This window comes from Mastigoproctus giganteus, chromosome 11, assembly GCF_048544385.1.
Source record: "Mastigoproctus giganteus isolate SK-2022 chromosome 11, ASM4854438v1, whole genome shotgun sequence".
NCBI classification, from domain to species: domain Eukaryota; kingdom Metazoa; phylum Arthropoda; class Arachnida; order Uropygi; family Thelyphonidae; genus Mastigoproctus; species Mastigoproctus giganteus.
This window is the reverse complement of record NC_143585.1, coordinates 38,897,921-38,922,706: the sequence shown is the minus strand read 5'-3', so window position 1 is coordinate 38,922,706 and position 24,786 is coordinate 38,897,921. Positions and strand designations below refer to the sequence as shown.

The window sequence follows — 24,786 nt, the reverse complement described above, 5'->3', positions numbered from 1 at the left end:
GCTGCTTGTCTGTCTTCCTTATGGCCTGGTCGAGTGCAGCTGCGTTATTATTATTATTGTTATCAACCATATGGTGCAAGGCAGCCTGAGGATTTTGCTGCACCAGCCAAAAAAAAAAAAAAAATTTGAGTTACCCTGAGAGAGAGAGAGAGAGAGAGAGAGAGCAAGAGTCGGACAGAAGTAGAAAGGAAACACCAAGGAAGAGAATAATATATCCAGCTCGGGACCCTGAGTGTGCCAAGCCCAATGTTTAAGAACTTATTGTAATCAGAGCTTAAATAAGACTGTAATCCACGTAACTTTTAATGGCGAAAAATTATGGAGTTTATTAAAACAAAATTTTGTTTCAATAAAACTGAATACAACAATAAAACTCGATTTGCAACAATAAATATACCTGCAGGCGGTGTTGTTTAATCTCATAGTACAATTAGTTAATTTCCAAGTACTATGTCTTTCTCCCAAGATATTAGATGTTCAGGGTTTGTTTTTTTTTTTTTTTTTTTTTTTTTACATCATGAGTTAGTCGACGTCGGACAAGGGAAGTAAGGTATTGATCCTGAAAACCAGGATTTTTTCGTCCAGCAAATAGGCACTATAAAACATAAAACAGAACTATTTACTCGGAAAACCAGATACTGTATTATTACTACTTCGTTATTTTTGTATTCTATGGGGTTTTGCTAAGTGAAATCGAATTTATCAGAGATGATAATATGCAACTGTCGTCGAAAAGTTACCGATAAGGGCACATAGAAAAGCTCATCTGTCATGGCAGGAAATTTTTGTTTATCCGGCGACGGGAATACATCCTTCACTTTCACACAAGGAGTTCAGAGAACATACTGCAAATGAAATTTGAATTGTGAAGGCTGAAATGAATCCAAAATTCAGAAAACAATGACTGCCTTGAAGAATGAGGGAGTCTGTAAACCTCGAAGTAAGGTAAAGAAAGTACTTAGCAGAAAAGTGACGAGTACAAAGGATTTTTTTCCAGTATAATTATAATAAGCGTCTATGAACTTGTCCCATTGGTTTATCAAATTCTAGAAACCTCATATATAAAAATATGTCAGTTTCTCTAGCTACTAATGACTTATGTGGGAGGGATATTCAAAAATTATTTGTATTCCAGAAGTAGTTGTGATGAAAGGTTTGAAACAAACACTGTGTATTACACTGGTGTTCAAAGAAAGTGCATCATCCCTTAAAATTGTAATTGTCGTCCGAATAACGTAAGTATATGGCAATATTTCTTACAGATAAGATTGACATGCGTAGGTAATGACGTAATATTGCATCAGCTGTTACTTTCAGCTATATAAGCACGGTCTGCAAAAACTGCAGTCATTCCTTGCTTGTGTCAGGATGGCGAGTTATGTGCAGCTGACGCCACAAAGAAAGAGTGCTATTGTTGCTTTACGTGAGGAAGGGTGTTCTTCCCATCATATTGCTTATAGAGTGCCTTGTAATCAGTCGACAGTGAGTAGATTTTTTCAAACTCAGGAGTACTGGTTCTGCTGATAGGAAAAAAGGAACCGAACGCAAACGAGTCTCTACGCCAAAACAGGACCGCGTTTTGAAGCGCTTATACCTTAAAAACCGGCTTCTTCGTCTGAGTTGAAAAGAGAATGAGAAGAACATACAGGAGTGGTAGCAAGTGCAGTAACAGTACCACCATTGTATAAGGCGATGGTCAGGCCACACCTAGAGTACTGTATACAGGTCTGGAGGCCTCATTTCAAGAAGGATGTAAAGCTGCTGGAACGAGTACAGAGAAGGGCAACAAGATTAGTGAATGGAACAAAGGGGTGCTCTTACGAAGAAAGGCTTAAGTTTTGCAAATTACAGTGTCTGGAGACTAGGCACCAGCGAGGTGATCTGATAGAGGTGTATAAAGCCTTGAATGGTTTAAGCATGCTCAATACTGATGGGATTCTTCCTCTAGCTCAGAAAAATCACCTGAGAGGGCATAAATTCAAATTGAGGAAAGACAGATGTACTATAGACGTGCGGAAATTTGCCTTTAGCCAGCGGGTGGTTGGTTGGTGGAACAGACTTCCATCCCTTGTGGTGGAGGTTGATAGCCTAAATAAGTTTAAGGCTCAGCTGGACAGATATTTTGAACGGAGGGGTGAAGTGGAAGTGGGTTTTTTTTTTTTTTTTTTTTTTTGGCTGATGCTGCATAAGCTTGCTTTCTTGCATCAAATGCCTCTACTAATGCTAATGCAAATGCTAATGCTAACAGTCAGAATACGCCAAAAATGGACTTGTAGCCCGTAGTCCTAAGAGTCCCCTCCTCACAGAAAAAATGAAAAAGGCCCAATTAATTTGGTGTAAGGAGCATGTCAAATGGATCCCCGAGCAGTGGAAGTCAGTTTCTCGGATGAGAAGAAATTCAACCTGCATGGCTGAGATGGGAGACAAAATGATTCGCCGTAGACGTGAAGAATACCATCCAGACTGTATGGTGCCTGCAGTGAAATTCCCTACCAGCCAAATGATATGGGAGTGCATTTCGTATCGTGGAGTAGGTCACCTGCAGTTTATAAAAGGTTCGGTAAATGCCAATGGATACCTGGCTATATTGGAGGGCGAATTGGTGCCAACCATTAGAGAACAAAATCTGCCAAGTAACTGCATCTTTCAAGATGACTCTGCTCCTTGTCATCGGGCGAAAAGCGTAAGTAGACACTTCTGTAGTTAGTTTAGCTTCATTTCTGCATTAGAGGTTCGATAGTAATGTGTTTACATTTGTTCCAGTTGAAAAAATGGTTGGAAGAACGTTCCATTACAACTCAACTGGGTGTGCTGCTGTCATCAGGTCCAGAAGCGGTTCAACTAAATATTAGTTCGCACCTTGTGAACTTTTCATTTTGTTTTCCATTTAAAATGATAAAGTGAAGCAAATTGAGCCTTCTGATAACATTTCAGCCATAATTGTCATGTTTACCAAAGCTGTTGTATAAAAGTTGCAAATGCTAATTTTTGAATATTATGAGAGCATCTGTCAAATATTACTTAGTTTTGCCTTAACTATTAATAAATATCTTTTGTTTATATTTCTATTTGTGATGCTAGTCATTAATGTAACATACCATCGGGAAAAGGGTTAGAAATGTGAAATTCCTAGGTGATGCACTTTCTTTGAACACCAGTGTATACTTTTTTAACATAATCACCAGTCAAAATGGCACATTTTTTGTCACTTCTCAATACACTTCTACAGACCAGTTTTGTAGAAGTCCTTTGACTGTCTTACAAATCACGACTCGGCAGCAGAAATCACCTCGTAATCAGCAGCAAATTGCTTTCCACGAAGAAATAACTTCATGGCAAGAAAGAAATCCGAGGGTTCGAGGTGGAGAAATAAGCTGGTTGCAGCAATATTTCAATCCCACGGTCGTGGGAACACCTCACTGCAGGAATGCGCAGGTGCATTATCGTGCAGCAGGCCACAACCTTTGACAGCTTTCTCGGTCGTATTTCTTTTATAGAAGCATATAGTTTTAAGAGGATTCCATTTATTTACACACACAATTTTATGTACATTCTCATGATATAAACAATTTATATACAGGATTATATACAATTTTATAGACATTATCATATATATATATATATCCATTCTATATAATGGTAATCAAGGTAGTGTGTGTGTGTGTGTGTTCTTATATCGGTGTGGCTCCTAGGCCTTAGCCCATCTCCACCTTTGTACTCTGTTATGGAGCAGAAACTCTGCATAATGGGCCTGAAAAGTGTCAGTGTATGTGTGCAATATTAATGTGTGTTGTTTGTTTGTGTCAGGCTATTATGCCACCAGGGTGCAGCCAACGAATGGGTAGCTGCTGCCTAGTGCCCATCCCTAGCACTGGGCCTGGGTCAACAGTCATCCTGTACCGGTGTGATTACCACCGAAAATCTCGCACCCGCCAGAGGTAGTGCAATACTGGCGAGTGCCTGCAATCTCGCTCCCAGGTTGCCCTTACCTGAGAGCCAGCAAAAAAAAAAAAAAACTTGTAGTTACATTTTACATTTATGGTCTGGGTACCTCGATCAAACACTCCTGGTCTTAAGAGATATGTAATTTTGGTCCCGAGTCACCAAGACTAACAACTCCAAGGCTAGGAGGATGTTCTAGCAAAACAATTGTAACAATTATATTAACATATATACATGATTTCCTAGTCTTAGTCTTTTTCGCCACAGTTCAATTATTCTCAGTACATTTTCTTATTTTCAAATGAAGTCACAAGTTGAACTAGCCGGGTGGGTAAAGTGCCTGCCTGGCAACCCAAAGGTCGCGGGTTCGATTCCCACCTCGGGCTTGGATCAAAGTACTACAAAAAAACCTTGGGAGGTGCATTATGGCCACAGAAGCCTATGCGCCAACAATTACAAAAAAAAAAAAAAAAAAGTTGAACTGTCCAGTTTGATTTCATTCAAGAAAGAAGTTCAGTACCAGTAGTCTTTTCCGTTCTGTGCCAGCATAAGTCTTAAAACTCTTCTTCAGGTGGTTCTATTCTAGTTGCTGAAGACTTCTAATTATTCTCTTTTTCCCTAGAATCCTAACTTGTGTATGATTTGGAATTCCAATGACAGTCCATAGATAAGAAAATGGAGTATTTTCACTTACCAAAGTTCTCGTTGTGAAAAACGTTTCATTAAGTTCATGTAGTTTTCAAGTGTATGTATGCGGTAGTTCATATCTATATGGTCACAGATCTAGATGTCACTTAAGACCACACAAAGTATTGACTGCATAAGTTTCAGAAGAAGTTATGCTTGTAACCTATGTTTCCATCTCGTTCCTCAGTTTTTAATTTCAGGTATCACGCCCCAGAACCAATCAACATTCTTTTGAGAATCCTGTTAACACCTGAGGGTCCCTGGATATCCTCCCATTAGAGTTCTATCGAAGTATCCGATCTGCGACTTCCAACCAGCTGAGAACCTAAACAAATAATCTTAGTATGTGTTTCTTTAATAATTCATCTGTACATCCTACATCTAATTTCCTCGAGGGTGAAGGGATCTTATTTCTAGTCTTCTTTTAAAAACAGTCACTAAAAATGTCTGTAAAGCATTAAAATTCCTACAGCTTTCGACCAAAGGACTTACGTTATCTTCTGTCAGATCCTATACACTGCTAAACAACTCTAAACGTGCCTGAAGATACTGTGGGCAGTCAAATAAAACATGAGACCAAGTTTCCGCACCCCCACAAGTGCAGTAAGGGTCTGGCTCAAGCACGTTCATGTAACTTGGCTCTGAGGGAGCCATGTCCCGTTTATAAGTACGTTGTATTTATCAAAGGAGCAAACCAAGGATTTATTTCCTTGGCGGCAGTAAAGTCCACTTTGGTTATGAATTGCCTCTTAACTATTCCATGTTCACTGGCATTCCACTGATCCTGCCACACAGATGTCAGATGTTCCCACAGGTTTTTTTTTTTTTTTTTTTTTTTTTTTTGAGGAGGTTGGAACACTACTTCTCCATCACAGTATTGCACTTTGGAAAGTAATCTATTAGTATTACACCATGTGATCCAAATAAAATGACGCCATCACCATGCCAGCAGTTGGCTGCACCTTTGCCTTTTTTTCGGGTGGGGAGTAACAATTATGCATGCTTTCATGATTTTGATATTTGATATAAGTTTTGGGAACATAGTGATGGATCCAAGTTTCATCCATGGAAAATAGCATTGCAAAAACTCTTCTTTCTTTTCCTAGCACACCAACAAATTGTTATGTGTACATTGTGCCCTTTTCTTCTGGTAAGGGGTCTAAGTCTGAAAGCCCATCTAGTAGACATGTTACTCATATGCAACTGTTGGTGGATGGATGTTAGCATGTTGGTCCATCCACAGATCTACACTAATTCGGAGCTCTGTAGTTAGTTCTTTGACGGTAATACGACGATCCTCTTGGATTAATGCCTCAATTTTTGCAACACTCTTCTGTTACAGCAATTGCTAGGCACTGAGGTTCCTCCACGTTTGAATTTTTTATACCAATGTGCAACAGCACTGTAACCTGAGTAGCCTTTTCCATAAGCAGCGACCGTTATGGATTATTTTGGGTGCTTTCCCTTGCAAAAAAAGGAACCGAATCGCTGACTATGTCGACTTGATCCATTGTGATACTTCTCTTCATTCAGAAAAACAGACAAAGCGACCATAGAACACACGCAATTAACAGACATAAGACACAGCACGGCAGATGAATTTAATTATTCGGGTGGCCTAAATATAATAGTTTGGGTTTTTTTTTTTTTTTTTTTTTTTCTCAACATTCAGAGTCTACGTGTGTAGCACAGTGGTATCATCACCGATCTCCCCACACCGGGTTTTTTAAGGCCCGGGTTCGAATCCCGTCGATGACGCGAGGAACTCTAATGGGCTTTTTTCACTCCGTGGCTGAGTTAGTCGGTCTCAGGCGTAGATAGCAAGGTTTTTTTCTCCAGAAACTGGCGCCTCCGTAGCCAGGTGGGAAGGAGCAGCAGTGCGTAGCACACGCTTCTTGATTAGACCGGGGTTCGAGCCCGTCACCACCAAATACGAAGGATGCGGAAACGTCAAGGAATGACCACCGCATATCCCGGAGCAATATGGTCTTAGTTGCTAATGCTCCTAAAACACAAATAACAAACAAACATCTCCAGAAACTGGGGTTTTTCGTGCAGAAAAACAGACAAATCGACCATAGAACACACGCAATTAACAGATATAAGACACAGCACGGCTTATGAATTTAATTATTGGCCTAAAAATAACAATTTGGTGGGGGGGGGGTTGTGTTAGTTAAACTGCTGTTCGGGGGAAAATAATGGAGTCATTAGTTAAAAATGCACTGCAGGGTTATCTAGACGAGACTGCAGTTAGCAGTGGCGTATCCAGGTATCATCGTAAGACAGGGCCGTACTTATGAACAGGCACATGAGGCACTAGCCTCGGGCCTCACCACATAGGTGGCTTCGCGGGGTCTCTGTAATCTCATTTTTTTAAAAGTAATTTCCTTTTTTTTTATCACCCTGGTCCATCTAGGGTCACTTGTACCTACCATGTAAACAGACATGTGTGAAATTTATTGAAAGTGTGGAAGATTCATTTCTGCGAAACAACAGATGAATTTCCAGGAAAATGAAAAAATTCATTATCTCCTAATTCTTTAATAGGGTGCTTACAGTAGGACATATGTTGACCACGGCGGCGTATTGTCTGCTTCGGGAATAGGGAATATGCCTTAATCTTTTTCACTCGCTATGGACTCAAGACCCAAGAAAGTAGTTGATCAGTGCTACTTCTTGGTACAATATGTGGGAGAGGTGGTTGTAAATAAGTTACGGACACCACTAAAATTGGAATGTTAGTACCTTTAGCTATTAATCCGGGCTTTCTACAGCAGCAGCTATAATGCCTAAAGGGCAGAGTGTTTTTGTTATTGTTTTGTTATTTGGTTTTTAGGAGCATTAGCAACTAAGGCCATATTGCTCCGGGATATGCGGTGGTCATTCCCTGACCTTTCCGCATCCTCCATATTTGGTGGTGACGGGCTCGAACCCCGGTCTAATCAAGAAGCGTGTGCTACGCACTGCTGCTCCTTCCCACCTGGCTACGGAGGCGCCGGGGCAGAGTGCGAACGATGTGTACTCACGTCTCTCGAAATCCGTTTCATATAAGTTTATTAGTCTATATAAACTGAGACCCGAAAACTAAAATTTAGCAGTTGATGCGTAAAATTAATGTGTGATACATAAGAGTGCATACAGGGCAGTAAATATAGGTACGTGTCTATATATCTTTGAAAGTAGTGTTGAAGTTTAATAATTTTTGATTTATTAAAATGTATTAAACTGAAAACTTTATTAATCAAAGAATCATATCCAATGTATGTGGATATATAAGAAAATGTGTCAAACAATAGGATGTGTTGATAAGCAGTTGAACAGAGTTAATGAACAGAGTCCCAACAAAATTATTGGCGCGATGTTTTAAAAAGAGTTATTGCTAATTCAATTATTTGATAACTTTAGCAAAGCATTTAAAGGTAGCAATGACAGTATATATTTCGAAATTTAAGGAATTATTTTAAGTTGTTGGGAATATCTTAGTCAATTTGACGTATTTTTTAAAAATTCATATAGAAATGTGCAAATTGCTGACCTGGTAAAACAAATTACCTTTCACACAAAACCTGTGATGAGTTTATAAATTTAATGTTAAATAAGACAAAAGAAACTTTCATTTCTGAATGAAACAAGCTACATACTTTTCAATGATTATCGCCTCTACTCCCTTTAGTATAAGTCCCTTTAGAATGTATAAGTCACATTAATCAGTTAATGCTAAAAGATTGTAAAATTAAAGAAAGATTCTTAGGTTTGCTTCCCGTGGAATACCACAATGCACAATATCTTGAAAAAAATCATTTTAGTCAAGTTATCAAGTTGTAGCAGATTCTTGTAAAAAAGTAAAGGATGGTCAGCCAGAGCAGATGCTGTATTCCGGCGAAGTTTAAAACATTGCTGTCTGCACATGGGTTGTAGACAGTGTTGAATCCAGAGAGTTTGCACCGGGGGGGGGGGAATGTAAACTTTGGGGGGGGGGGTACATGTAGTATATTTTTTATTATTATTTAATATGTATATGTTACAAACAAATATGTTTATGAATGTTATAATAAGAGAATATGAGAAACATATGAGAAAAGGAAATATTTATTATTTAACACTAAATACTAATAGTTAATTCACAAAAACCACATTACTGACAATAATTACAGTTTAATAATATGAAAATCACCGATTAAGATTCGCAAAAAAAATACATATATGCAAATTATAATCAAACATGCAAGTACTGTATTTTAATAATCTTATTCTTCTTTGATTTTTCTTTGCGTGTATATCAATCACTTCATTTATTAATTTTTCCGATAACTCATTCCGGCCTTCTAAGTTTATCTTCATGCGATGACAGATGAATATATAATAAAAAGATTATAAAATTTATTTTTAGGCTGCAACCAAACCGTCTTGTTTGCAGTATACAAAGTGAGATTAGCCACAAGTAGACTTGCTGTGAAAAAAAACAAATAAAGGGAATGTGAAAACCCTAAAGCGAAACTTCCGACGATTGAATTAGCGGCTGCAATAGACTCCCCTCTTGCCCAGACATTTAGCCTTTTCCCTGAAAGCCGCGGGACACTTTATAATTACAATAGGATTTGCCAGGAACCAATTCAGGCTGACCTATTCGATCAGGCGAACCTATTCGATCTTGTTTGCGATATACAAACAAAGAATTAGTCGCAAGTAGACCGTTTGTGTGAAACACTGTCAAGAAATGGTTTGTGCGAAAATAAAGGGAACCTGAAAACCATAAAACAAAAATGAGGAGACACTTGAAATAGTGGCTTTTAGTTACAATTTGTGCAGCTAGAAATATTGCCCATTTAATTATTTTGAAAATTTCGTCTTGAAAATTTCTTGTCTTTTGAATTTAGTGATTTATTTTCGCCTTATACCACCTAATGAGTAACACACTTAGTTGATGTGATTTTTCGTCTTGTGTTTATTTGACATAAATTCATTTAATTTATTTCAAATAAACACAAAAATATTGGCTTCTAAAGAGCGCAGTAGGAAGAAAATTTCAATTAAAAATAAACAAAAAATGTGGCGAAAATTTCAATGTCCGAGGTCTTTGAACTAATATTCAAATAAAAATTACTATTTTTAACTGGGGAATTTTATTCCACGGGGATCACCCCTTTGGATTCAACACTGGTTTTAGACAGTCTGGGATTTTCATAAGGCTGGACAGAATATATTAAATATTCAGTGTTAATATTTGGTACCATTGTTAAGACTATTATTCTATTAAACTCTTTTTATGTTTTAGACAATACTTGTATTTAATTATTATGTTATACACTGGTGTGCAAAATTTAAGGGCCAGTCAGGTTTTCACCTGTAGCTTTTCATAGGAGTGGCCTGGATATAGGAAAGGCAAACCAAAGGAACCTCTTGAGGTACAATTAAGATGAAGGAAACAACATGGTACAGAGGGACTTTATTCAAAAATGGCAATACAGCATTGGCTGCCATGATAAGACGCAACAAAGGGTCCTCAGTAGGAGATATGGCCACCCCTAATGTCGATGCAGGCTTTGCACTGCCTGTCCATACTTAGAACAATGTTGTTGATAAGTTCTTGCAGTAACTTCGTCCATTCCTCCGTCAGTGCCATCTTCAGCTGGTGAACATTTTCTGGTGGGTGTGGATGTGCCGCTAGGCGTCTCCCCAGAGCACCCCATATGTGTTCGATGAGATTTAGATCGGTCGGTGGAACGGGCAGGCCAATCCATACGAACAATGTCCTCACTTTCCAAAAACATATCAACAGCGCCACACCCCATAAACACGAATACTGGGCCAATGGCACCTCGGAACAGACGCACATGGGGAAGGATTACCTCAGTACAGTAGCGTGCACTGGTTACAGTACCACCTTCCAGTTCTGGAGTTGTGTACGTCCATCCAAGATAAAGCCTCCCCAGACGAGAACACCTCGACCGCCATATCGATCCCTTTCAATGATGTTTGCGGGGTAATACCGTGTGCCAACCTCTCGTCAGATTAGCTGACTTCCTGAATCTACTCTCATCAGTAAAGAGTACCTTAAGTAAAGATTTTGTGTTTGAAACCTTTAGAAAAGTGTTGGTCCTTAAGTTTTGCACACCAGTGTATAAATATATTGTTTTGGCAATACAAAATTTTTACTGTTATACTTTATAAATAAAAAAGATCAGGGGTTGTGCTTTGGGTCTCGAAAAGCGTTAGTACGGCCCTGGCTCTAGACATGTTCTTTCTCTTCAAAAAGCCTTTGGTTGAACTTCTGCGTGGTAACTCATACCTTCTCTCTCTCTCTCAGTCTTGTTTTATGTGTTTGGCCTGAAAGTTGAGCATCGCTGTATTTACCATCAGCTTAAAGATAAGAAATGATAGTGTTAATGACTACCATGACATTCTCATGCCAAGGTAGATCGGTCAGTAAATCGGTCGTTCGGTAGCAGTAAATCGCCCAGTAACTGGGTCCGTTCCATAATACAATCTTACCTTGCATCAGTCAAACACTGTTTCTCATAAACGATGCAATGTTTCAAGACGATAATGCTCTACTACACAAGGCCAGAAGTGTCCAATATTGGTTTGAGGAGCACGAAACTGAAGCTAAGCATCGCCCATGGCTTGCACAATCATCAAACTTAAACATTGTTGAGTCGCTGTACATTTGTAGAAAAGAGTGAAAAGCAGATTTTCTCCATCTTCATTATTCAAGGAACTTTAAACTTTCTTCCATTAAGAATGGTCAATATTCCTCTTAAGACAGTTCAAAATTCATTTTAATCTATTCCATGTAGACTACAAGCTGGTTTAAAAGCCAAGGCTAGCCCAACGTTATATTAGTTATACCTGTAACTCTTATCACTAGTGTTTCCCTTATGTTGTCCACCATTACATGCTTAAGCTTTTATTAACATTAATATGTATTCCATCAATTTCGATGCACAGTGGATATCTTGCTTTGCATCAGTCATCATGATGCCCTCTGCCATATAAGTTCATGACAATCTAAACTCGTTATACCCTCTCTCTCTCTCTCTCTCTCTCTCTCTCTCTCTCTCTCTCTCTCTTTCTCTCTCTTCTATAGAATTCAGCTTCTTTTTCTTCAGCCCACAATACCCAGCAACTTCTATCAAATCGCCCAATATTCCAATTTCCCTTCTCTTAATCGTCTCCTGCTTCACTTCAGTTACACACTCTAAGAAACCCTCCCTCGCAGAACATTCCCAATTTGATTTTTAATTTTTTCCCTTACAGCTTTCATCATAATTTGATTTTCTTCTATCCTCATCGCTACTTCCCCATTTCTAATCCTATCTGTCCATTTCACCCTTCCAAGGTTTCTTCAGACCCACATCTGAAAACCTCAGCATTCGCGGCATAACGACACTAGCCGGCATAAAAGAAGAGCGAAATGGCAGATCGCCCTAAGAACAGAACTGTTCGTTCCTTTTCGGGACCCTTCACAGCAGCGGTGCCAATTAAAGAACCACCTTCTCTGGGATACTATTTATTATTATTATTATTATTATGATTATTATTATTATTATTATTGTTGTTGTTGTTGTTGTTGTTACTCATATTATTTCTCCCTGATTGGGGAATTCCACTCCATGACGGGTACTGCTACCAAGTACACAGGGTAGTTGTAATGTCTGGTGTTACTGTTGATCAAGGAAATCTCTGACTATCCTACTGGTGTTCAGGATTGCGACTTTCTGGAGTTCCTTGTAGGTGTTTTCTGGGAGACCTATTGCTGCTAGGTTGCTATGTAGAATCTTTGGTACCATACCGGTGGTTGACACGATGAACGGTTGATACTTCTTGCATATGTCACATCTCCTTGACCTCATGTCTCAGGTTCGTCTACTTCCTAATTTTTTCCTCATGGGTTTTCTGGACAATGCTAGCGTTGGGTACCGCTATGTCAATCAGATAGGTAGCCTTTTCCATCTTGTTCACAAGGGTTATGTCTGGTCTGTTGTGCGGGATGGTATTATCCGTTATTATGGCGCGGTCCCAGTATAGCTTGTGGGTTCGGGTCTCTAGTACTGCCTGGGGTTCGTACTTGTAGTATGGTACATTTTCTTTGGTCAACTTGTATTTCCTCGCTATCTTCTGTTGTATTATCCTGACTACCTGGTCGTGTCTATTACTGTACTCAGTCTGGATGATCGCCTTACAACCCGCGGTGATATGTTGGATCGTTTCTGAGGCCAGGTGGCATCGTCGACATGTGTCATCTGACATTCCGGGCTCCTTTGCGATGTATTTTCTATAGTTTCTGGTGTTGATACCTGGTCTTGGATGGCCAGCATGAATCCTTCAGTCTCGGGGAACAGTGTCCCGCTTGTGAGCCACATTGGAAGCAATGTTATCGATTTGATCTTGATGGAGGTCATTCTAGTGTCTGCCATGGAGTGTCTTCTTTGCCCATCTTTCTAACTTCATTTCTTGTACCGTCTGGGCGGGAGGGGGGTTCCTCGCTTAGGTTGAGTGGGGTATGTCACTTATCTATCTTCCTTATGGCCTGGTGGAGTGGTGCTGTGTTGTTCTCGAAGTAATCCTTCAGGTTAACTATCGCTGTTTTCTGTTGCTCTATCAGGTCTACCAGGCCCCTTCCTCCCTCTTTCTAAGCTATTGTTAGTCTCTCCACTGCTGATTTCGTGTGGTGTTGGCGACTCTTGGTCATCATTGTCCTTGTCTTTCGCATGATATCTTCTAGCTCGGTGTTAGTTTAATCTATGACCCCAAAGGTGTATGTTAGTACTGGAGCTGCATAGGTGTTTATGGCTTTAACTGTGTTCCCTCCGTTCAATTTTTGATTTCAGTAGGCCTCTGAGTCTCTGATGATATTTTTCGGTCAGGACCTTCTTGATTTCCTTGTGTTCAAACTACTCAGCCTGCATTATCCCTAGGTGACTCTCTAAGTGCTCTGATATCTTCTTGGTTATGCAGCTTGTTAGGATCTTGTATGTCTCTCCTTCTGCCATAGCTGCGATTTCTTTACCAGTCAGCAGCTGGTAGTTTTGGCCAACTAATTTTCCCTGGTGCAGTACAATATGTGGGTCTTGCATTTGTCTAGAAGTGTGTCACTATCGGATTGACCTTGTAGATCTTCAGGGTCTCTATTAGCCAGCTATGAGGTACGGAGTCGAAGGCCTTGCGGTAATCAATTTAGGCCGTGTATAGGTTGCGGTGCTTCTTGTAGGCTTGCTCCATAACTGCGGCATCTATGATTAATTGCTCCTTGCATCCTTTGCTCCTCCGCTTGCATCCTTTCTGCTGTTCGGCCATTATGTTTTGACTCTCTAAGTGCTCTGATATCTTCTTTGTTATGTAGCTGCTTAGGATCTTGTACATCGTTGGAAGGCATGTGATTGGCCTGTATTTCGCCGGGTTTCTTGTATCTTCATCTTTAGGCTTCAGATATGTGACTCCTTCAGTGAGAAACTTCGGGATTGTCTCTGGGTGCCTTATCATTCGAGTGAACTGCTCTGCTAGGTGTTTGTGTGTGTGTGTGCAGGTGAGCTTCTTGTACCAGTAGTTGTGAATGTTATCAATTCCCGGGGTTCGACAGTTGTGGGTGTTCCTGATCGACTGTTTTACTTCTTCTTCTCGAATCTCGTACTCTGTCATCTCTTGTATGTCCTTGGTTTTCTTGCGTTCTACTTCTATCCAGGGTGCTCTGCTGTTATGTCTCATTTCTCCAGATATTTCCCCAGAACTCTTCGATCGTCTTCTTCTCGGGTGGTCCGTTTCCTGCTTTCTGATCTTTACCCAGTTTCCTGTAGAAGGCTCTTTTTTTGGCCTCATCGAAGATTCGGTTGTCTATTTTCCTCTGGGAGCTCCCTTTTTATCGGTGTATTCTCATGCTGAGTCCGAGGAAGTTCTGCTTCAGTGTGTCCAAATATTCTCCTTTCTCTGATTTCTGGTCTCATGTTTGCTGTGGCCGCTGTCTCTCTTAAGGATGCTCTTCACCTTTCCAATCAATTTCTTACACCCTGTTGGTACTGGGTCAACTGACCTATCTTGACTTAATTCTTCTGTCTTCTGCTGAAGTCTTCTTTCCCAAGCTGGTGGTTCCTTCTGTGTTCAGTTCTTCTGCTGCTGCACCAGCTAAGAGAGAGAGAGAGAGAGAGAGAGAGAGAGAGAGAGAGAGAGAGAGAGAGAGAGAGAGAGAGAGAAGATTGATGATATCCAGCTCAGGACCCTTTTAGCCTAGTCTTGGCCCTAAACTCATAAAGGCACTTTGGGGAGGGGTTGCACAACGTTGCAATCATCCAATGAGTTACACCGATTACATTGATTGTAATGCTTGCCGATACTAGTTTTTACTTAAAATAGCATACGTAAGATGCGCTTGGATATTTTTGTAAATGTTGACTTTTTCGAATTTTTTTTTTTTTTTTTTTTGGATAAATTGTCTCAACTTCGAAATATCTTTTAGCACGAAAGATTAAAAAAAAATCTATTAAATTAAGTACCCAATAGTAATTAATATTATTACAATAGTACTAAGATTTAAGATTACGAGTACTAATATTTAAGAGTACTTAAGATTTAAGCGTGGGGAATTTTATTTTCTCGTAAGAGGGATGTATCCCTCTGAAAATGATATGTTTTCCTGCCGAGAGAACAGCTTTGCATTTCAATGTGTCTAAAATCAACGATTGGTTAAAGAGAAGTGCAGCGTAATCTGTATAATAGAATAAAAAAAATATATAATAATAAATAATAAGAAAAAAATAAGAAAAGAAAGCAAAACTTATAGAAACATAATCAGAGAATTGTTATTTTTAAACTAAACAAACTGGCGGTCATTATAGACAGAAAATATTTAGGTGATAAAGACAGCAATTTTGTTTATAACTTAATTGAAGATATCAAGAAATATATTGAAACTTCAGATTTAGATACGTAAGTACTTTATTTGGTATGATAGAAGTGACAGAGTATTATTATTATATTTTTTAATACTTGATGTCAGTATAACTTAATTTGATGCAGAATTCTCATTCATGATGATACGATTGTTTGTAATTAATGGCATTGGATATTTCTAGGTTCGAAAATTGCCAAATCCGAACATAATTTCGACACTCTCGTTTTACTTCCTTTAAAGTTTTTAAGCATGCAGTTATCTGTTATAACACATCAGCGAAACCTATGCGTAAGGGATTCAGTTTTGTAACATAAGTTAGTTCTGTAGTATTGAATATATATAATGAATGATTTGTATTGATTAGACTCTATACTGGCCCAGGGGCTCACATCTGGTGAGTATGGACTTAGCACACCCAGGGTCCTGAGATGGATATCATCATTCTTCTCCTTCTTGGTGATTCCCCTTCTACTTCTGACTCCCCCTCTCTCACACTCACACTCAGGGTAACTCGGAAATTTTTTTGGCTGGTGCAGTATAAGTCTCAGGCTTCCTTGCACTATGTGGCTAGTAATAATAATAAATAGATTACACTGTGCTGAGTAAAAGGTGCACGGCCGAATTTATGCTTAGACAAATTAAACAGTTATGTATGGTCATAATCTGGCAGGTTCTTTGAGACATTCCAGCTCAGGTTCTGCTGTATTGATTTGAATATCTTTTAAAATTATACACTTATGCGGTTGCGTTAGATTACAGTATGTGCAGCATTATACAATTTTTTTAAAATAAAAAATAGCCCAAAATTGGTGTTTCAAGCATCATTAAAATAGAAGAGGCTTGTGGCACTATTTGCATTAAGTGTTATTATTTGATTTTTTTTTTATAATCAGGAAAACCTCCCCCGCCCCCTCCATCTCATTTGTACATGCCATTTACCAATCTAAGGCCTGAAAATTTATAAGTTTGCCCATGGAAAAGCAGTTTTATCCTAAACCATGCTTCAGTCCTACCCTAATGGTCTCCAACAGTTATCTCAGCTAACCATAATTGACATTTCATATAACAGGTCTTGTTTCTTCATTATTGTAACCTGAACAACCATGCCCTTAAATCAACATATTCATGATAAACCATATCTTATACAGGATTATCCAGTTAAATTGCATTCCACTATGCAATAACCAGTAGCAAAATGGATCAAAATACCAAAATTCCTGTTATTAAAAATGAATGTGAAGTTATTGATGAAGATACAGCATGTAATTAAGGCCAAAGTTGAGCTGATACGTTATTATTAAATATATCAATAAAAGTTATTTGAAACGTGCAGGTGCATGGATATTTCATGGCAGTACAGCACACACACACACACATATATAAAAGTACTATTTGTGCAAATCAAGAAAGCACAAATATAATGTGGTCCACCAAATGTAACTTGCCCCCCCCCCCAAATAATTTTTAACTTGTAAGAGTTTTCTTTTTAATTTTTATAGCTATTTGAAAAAAAAAAAAAAACTTAATGTCACATTTTTAATTTATTTTATTCACAACTTTAATTACATTAAATTAAATTCACATTCATTTCTGAAAATATTCTTTAATGTATTTTAGTATTTGTGTTAGTAATGGAAAATGATATATAAGAAATCAAGCTTATATAGCATCAGCCAAAAAAAAATAAATAACACTTCCCACATCACCTTTCTGTCCTCTCCAATAATTTGTTTAGTTCTTCCTTGAATTTATGCAATCACTTCCACAACAACAGATTGCAGTATATTTCAACAATCAACCACCCACTTGTTGAAGGCAAACTTCCACACAATCTATCCTGCACCCATCATTCCTCAATTTGTGCTTCCTTGTGTCTGAACAAGAGGATGTCATCAGCATTAAGCTTACTTGATTCATTCAAAGCCTTAAACACTTTGACAGTCCTTACAAATAAAATTAGCTACACACTTATGATTCGTTTATCTTCTCAGAAACAAAAGCAGTTTTCATCCATAGACATATTAGATAGTATAGACAAAATACAACCTTGGTGTATTATTCATTTAAAATATTTTGATTATATTCCAGGCTTGACCAATGATGTCTAAAGCGGTAATAGAGGTTGGGAATTGGGATTATGGAGCATATGGCAGCAATTATTAAGTCATTACCAGTTTCCTTTAATCTCCATTTTTTTAAATTTAATTTTGTTTTTATTGCCAAAACTACAGATATGGCAACTCCCTTCCAATTTGGTCTAGAGCAGTGCTACTCGAAGTGTGGTCTGCAGACCTGCAACAGTCTGCAAACTGTTTGTTACTGGTCCACGATGAATTGGAAAATCATCACGGACCGGTAACGCCTGCAACAATTCGTCTGTTACCAGTTCGTGACAATTTGTATTTTACAAAAGTACAGATCCACGATGGATTGGAAATAAAATAAACTTGTCCTTCACCACAGATAGTTTGAGAAGCACTGGTCTGGAGCAGAGGTTTTCAAAGTGTGGAGTTTGTTCCCCTGAGTAGTCCTCAGGGGAACACACTTTGTGGGGTACTGTTTTATTTAAATTTTATTTCATTGTTTTCATCATTTCATCACTTTTATTTCATTTTATTCCATTCATTTCATCAATATTATTTCAATCTTCGAGATTAAATGTATTGAAGTACATATTAATTTATAAAAGTGTGTATACTCAAGTAGCTAAATATTATGTTACATCTGGTTTTTTTTTTTTTATGTTCTGGAATGGGATATGCATGAAATTTAAGAAATATTTTTGGTTCTAAAGTAAATTGTGTAACATGCAAAATAGCCCATGACACTTGGATGTACATTTTGGTAAAATAACACTGGTGAGCAAAAATTTTTTTTTCATCAAAGATGTAAGCAGTAATATACGTAAGTTAGTTATAATCCAGTTTAATACAAATATATACTAACAAAATCAGTAGCTTTCGAGACGCGTGTCTCTTTGTCAACTGACAAATTAAATACAAAAATACAACGAGCTGAGTGAGGCACGTTAATCATGCATCATTGTTGTTGCACGGATGTGTGCTGCTTTCTACACCACTGATCATCCAGCAATAAAACGGTTGTCTCTAGGATCCTAGAGACAACCTAGAGACAACCGTTTTATTGCTGGATGATCAGTGGTGTAGAAAGCAGCACACGTCCGTGCAACAACAATGATGCATGATTAACGTGCCTCACTCAGCTCGTTGTATTTTTGTATTTAATTTGTCAGTTGACAAAGAGACACGCGTCTCGAAAGCTACTGATTTTGTTAGTATATATTTGTATTAAACTGGATTATAACTAACTTACGTATATTATAAACTATGAACCCCAGTACTCCAGGCCCATTCGTTACTAAAGATGTAAACAGTTTTCAAAATAAGTTTTGTGCATTGATTTCAAATATGTTTGGTTTTTTCTAGCACATGTAGTTTTCATAATACAGCTTCTGATAATATAAGTACAAGTTAATTAAGGCAATTTCATTACAAAACACAAGACTGATTACAATTACATTTTTATCGCCTTTTCAGTTTAAACCCAATGCACTCTATACATATAGTTAAAGTTATACAGTACAGATGATCATAAAAAAAGATACATACAGTTTAAAACTGTTGTGTAGATAGCTTTCTTTGATACAATTTATCTAAAATGTTGTGTTAGTAGTAGTAGTCTGCCACTAAATGTTTATTCCAGCTACTTTGGTAGCGATTTTCCATTGACGTCTTTGGTAGCAATTTTCCATTCCATCTTTGGAGAGGACTAGATGTATTAGTGGAATTTCCCTTGATGAATGTTCACTTCATCAAGGTTTTCAGAAAGGAAGTCTAAATGCAAATGCAAGAAATGAAGTGTCAATGACATGCAACATCCCATTTCATTATATGCATTGAACCATTTTTGATCTCCATCTTTGTGTGTGGGAGACTTGTGGTTACCAAAAAGGTTTCCAGGAAGCCATTTGAAAGCCTGTGATGCTTTTAGTTCTAATACATTAAGGTATTTTTCAAAACCATCATCCTGCAGAAGCTTTCTGATTTGAGGCCCCACAAAGATTCCCTCTTTCTTTTTTTGCTGCACTGATCTTAGTAATGAAAGATCAGTGCAGCAAAAAAAAAGTAATGAAATCCTCTTGAGTAACTTTAGTAATGAAATCCTCTTGAATTTATCTTGCCCATTACTTTCACCAAACTCATTGCTACTTTAAGTTTAATGTGGAGAGATGGAAAGAAAATCTTTATTGGATCCACTAATGGAACATACTGCATGCTACTCACTCCTGGCTCATGTATGCTTGAGGCCGTTGACATCTGATGCAAGGGTCTGTGCTAGAATGGCTGTCTCACAGGAATAAGAAACAATAGTATTTTGCAAACTCTTTTTGCATGCCTATTAATACACAGATATTCCATTAGTAAGTGCCGTATTGAATTGCTTCATGTTATAATATGTCTACTTCAGATGAACAGAATAGGCAGTGGGGATAGATGGCTTTTAAGTTTCCGGTGAAAATGGATTTTAGACTTCACTGTGAGGAGTCAATGAAGAGGCACTGTTCAGATGTAATGTATACTTGTGACAGTTCCTAAAAACTCAGTTGATATCATGGCAGTAACAGGGAAAATAGTTTACTGTAAAGATTATTGCCAAAACTTGGTTTCTTTTTTGATAGTGAGATACTTTGTCATTCTTCTTAACAAAGTGTTTCTATATATTTTATCAAGTGTTTTTATGTATTTTAACCAAGTGTTTCTATATATTTTATATATTTAGTCTCAAGGCGAGAAGTTCGACTTTATCTTTGGAGAGGGTTAGATCTCTGATGAGGTCATCTCCTTCTTGGGTAAAAAGCTCTGACTGATGTCCCTTTGTTGGGTATGTACTCACAATCAGCTAAAATTTTCAGGTCTCTACCATTGCACCTTTATCGCATCCCATTTCGTCTTCTAATGAATCCAGGCCATGCTGTGGAGATACTAGAATGAACATATGCTCATTGTGAGGGATTGATATCATCACTGAATCCAAGCTTGGATAAAAATCTTGTGCTTATTCTTCATAGATATTCTATGTACATTCCCGTTACAAGAATAATAACCACCATTGTCATCTTTCGGGCTCCCTCCATATCATGAGTTGGCAAACAGCATTGACTTTTTCCTTTTATTCAACCTATCATGTAATCCATTCAAAGAAGTGGTACAAATGATATGTGGTGCCCGTGCCTCATTGTGGTCATCTAGAGAAGTGTTTCCCAATATTTTTTTCAGATATGGAACACTTTTATATTTGAGGTGGAAACCACGGACCAATTTTATATTTAAGGTAGAGGGCACAAACCACAAAAAATATTACACTATACATGTAGATATATTAATAATTATTTTTAAATAGTGATATGTAATCATACTTAACATACGTAGTATATGTTAGGTTGTTATATGCATACCTGTATCTCTGGTTGCTGTAATGGGATTGTATCCTTCTACAGAAAAAACAGTTTTCTTGTCAAGCCTCACAGACCACTTTCATAAGTTACATGGAACACAGGTTGAGAACCAATCTAGAGAACATAGTGGATGATAGGGAGACTTTTCACCTGGAAATTAAATGGATAGAGGGGCATCCTTGTGGAAGGAGTCCATCCTCCACAGGGGGGGGATAGGAGAACCTAGAGGACAGCCAAAATATAATTGCTAAATTTTCTGAATATCCATCATGACTGTACACTGTAGTGATTTTATTAGGAAAGAGCTACACATATGGCAGAATTTTTTGGGCTGATTTTTACACTTTCGAGTCATAATGGTAAATATGTTTCAGTAATCCACCAGACCTTACCTGAAACAATTAAATTATGAAATGACAAGGATATAGATATATTCAAACAATTGCATAAATAAGAATGTATAAACAATAATAAATAAATAAATAAAATAATTATATTCATGTAGGTTGGCTGAATATACATGAATGGTATAATTGGTCTCATTGTGTTCACATAATCGATCTTGCCTTGTAAACTAGATGTGCTAGAAGATAACTGAAAACACATTTGGAATCAGCATCCAAAGATCTATCTAATCTACATATTTTTTCTGATTAAAAGTACTTGTTGAATTGTATAATCAGTGATACAAAAATCATAAGTAAGTAGGTTGTAAAATTGCATATAATCAAAGTATATAAAGTACAGTATAAATAAATCCTACATTGCTTGCACCACAACTTGAAACAAACCTGTATGCTTAGTACCTATTAGATGCAAGTTAGTGTTTTTTTATTATAAAATGTAATTTTTAGCATTTTGTTTTTAATTCAAAATAGACTTTTATTAATTATGATTTACAGAATTTTCCCATAATTCATCACTTGAAATATCTTCTGCTGTATTTGTCTACATCTGCTTTCTTTGCTCACTCTTCTTATATGACTTAAAACTCATTACTGATCTGTCTGTGGTTCAGGAATAATATACATGGTTATGCAGTCACAAAAAATACTTAGAAAAACTAATTAAATTGAGTTTTTTTAGTCGATGCTTACTTTCTTACGTAATTTTGCCAATACTAATAATAGTAAAGCCAGTAAAAATGTATATAGCAATAAAGGCAGTAAAACTTTATGAAAGTTCCTTGTCTTGTTATGGAAGATGATTGGATTAGCTTCTTTATTTATATCCCATAATCTCTCGATAAGTAGTATTTTGCTACCATGCTCTGTGTTTCTTGTACTGCAGTATGCTATTTGGTGAATTGTGATTTTGTCTCACTGGTAAAGGAAATGGAGATAGTTCTGAAAAATTAGGGTTAACTGTTTGATCACTTTTAGCTTTTTATATGATTTTTATTATTTTTATTCCAATATATAGAGTTTTGCTTAGTTTAATTGTATACAATTTTATATTAACAATTTTATGACCTGTTCAGTTTTGAGGTGTATTGAATAATGATGTTATCATGCTGTACATGAATTATTTTCATTCTAGTCAATTATGCCTGCTTTGTAGGCCCAATTGACTAGGCCTATCTGAATAGACTGAAAACTTTAATTGACCTCAGCTGGAAACTGGCCATGCAAAATCCGAATATCTGGCAACAAAATACCATATGGAAGAAGATACTTTCCAGGAAATAAGAAATTGCAAATTGCCTTTGATAAATTTTACTTCAAGTATGAGAGAGATTAAGAATATTGGCTGATGGAGATACAGTAGTAGCTGAGTCAAACTTAGTAGTGATTGGTAAAATCAGATTGGAGTTATTCTAAAAGAAACATCTGTATAAAAGATGTGCTTTGTTGCATTTAGTACTAACATAACTTATGTGAAAAGTCAACCAAATCCATCTGTGTCATGATTACAGTAGTAGTAGTAGTGGCATGTGATTCAAGAAAGCAAGTGTATGAGCTCATGCAGCATCAGCCAAAAAAAAAAAAATCACACCATTCCCTCCAAATGCCTGTCCAGTTCCTCCTTAAATTTATTTAACCTATCAACTTCCACGACGACAGATGGAAGTTTGTTCCAGCAATTAACAGCCCGCTGGTTAAAGTCAAATTTCCACACATCTATTCTACATGTCTTTTCTTAATTTGAATTTATGCCCCCTTAGGTTCATAATCTGAACAAGTGGAAGGATCCCATCAGAATTCAGTGTGCTCAACCCATTCAAGGCCTTATACACCTCAATCAGATCACCTCGCAGGTGCCTAGTCTCCAGCCACTGCAATTTGCAGAACTTAAGCCTCTTGATAAGAGGATCCCTTCATTCCCCTCACCAATCTTGTTGCCCTTCTCTGTACACGCTCAAGCAAATCTACATCCTTCCTAAAATGAGGCCTCCAGACCTGTATGTAGTACACCGGGTGTGGCCTGACCACTACTTTATACAGAGGGACAATCACCTCCTTTTCCCTGCTAGCAAAATTCCTATATATCATTGACAAAACCCCATGACCTGCCCTGGCAGCCTGTCTGCATTGCTCAAAAAACTTCATAGCTGACTGCACAATTACTCCCAGGTCTTTTTTATTTTCTACCACCTTAAGTGTAGTACCACACAGTTGGTATGTTTCTCTGGGGTTACTTCTACCCATACTCAATACTTTGCATTTGTCAAGGTTAAACTTCAGTTGCCACATCTTAGCCCATCTGCCCAAATTTTCTAGATCCTGTTGCAGTAGCACACTGCCATTACTGTCATTAACAACCCTGCCAACCTTTGTATCATCTGCAAACTTCGGCACTAAGCCTGATATACCTTCATCAATATCATTGATAAATATACAAAACAACAGTGGACCAAACACTGAACCCTGTGGGACTCCACTAATAACATTAGTCCACAAAGAGCAGCACCCGTTGATTACCACCCTCTGTCTTCTCCTACTCAACCATCCTTTTATCCATTGTAGCAACTTACCCTTAATACCATTCTGCTCCAATTTGTACAATAGTCTTCCATGCGCAAGTGTCAAAAGCTTTCCTGAAATCCAAATATATGATATCAAGATTATTTTTTGCATCCAGTTCCTTTGTAACCACATCATAATATCCTATCAGATTTGTCAGACAAGACTTTCCCTTAACAAACCCATGCTGTGTCTGAATTATTGCTGCAGTCTTGTCTAGATGATCTTGCAATGCATCTTTAACCAGTGACTCCATTATTTTACCTGGAACAGAAGTTAAACTAACTGGTCTGTAATTACTTGTGTCACCCTTCGATCCCCTTTGTGAATTGGGGATGCATTTGCACATCTCCAGTTCGTGGGGACCTCCCCTGAGTCCAAGGATGCTCTCATAATTATGGCTAAGGATTTGCTTAGTTGCTTTGCCGCCTCCTTTAATATAACTGGATAGATCCCATTCACCCCAGGTGCCTTTCTTAGGTTTAACTTCAACAATTTCTCCTCCGCTTTGCTCACAGTTATTACAAAATCATTAAGCACCCTACAATTTGATAACCTTCTGCCATTTTCAGGCCTTAACTTCTCATGTGTGAATGTAGATGCAAAATACTCATTCAGTTTGTTTGCTATCTGAGCAGGATCATCAACAGTCAAACCATCGATATCAAGTGGACCAATCAGATTTATCCCCTTCCTTTTAGAGTTTATATAAGTAAAGAAATCCTTGCTGTTTATCTTAGCATCCTTTGCCAAAGATTTCTCGTAATCTGCCTTTGCCTGCCTAACCTCCTTTGTGACCTGATTACAGACTAACTTATATCTGCCATAGG

At 37.7% G+C, this 24,786-nt stretch overlaps 1 protein-coding gene across 1 annotated transcript in view; it reads left to right on the top strand.

Annotated features, from left to right (window-relative positions):
- The first annotated feature begins 900 nt into the window (after positions 1 to 900).
- Positions 901 to 24,786, top strand: part of LOC150077924 (uncharacterized) — a 114,690-nt gene continuing 90,804 nt past the window's right edge. The window contains exons 1-2 of the mRNA XM_090384406.1: positions 901 to 945; positions 15,407 to 15,552. Of these exons, the coding sequence (XP_090240532.1) occupies positions 901 to 945; positions 15,407 to 15,552 (191 nt within the window). The remainder of the gene's footprint in view (positions 946 to 15,406; positions 15,553 to 24,786) is intronic.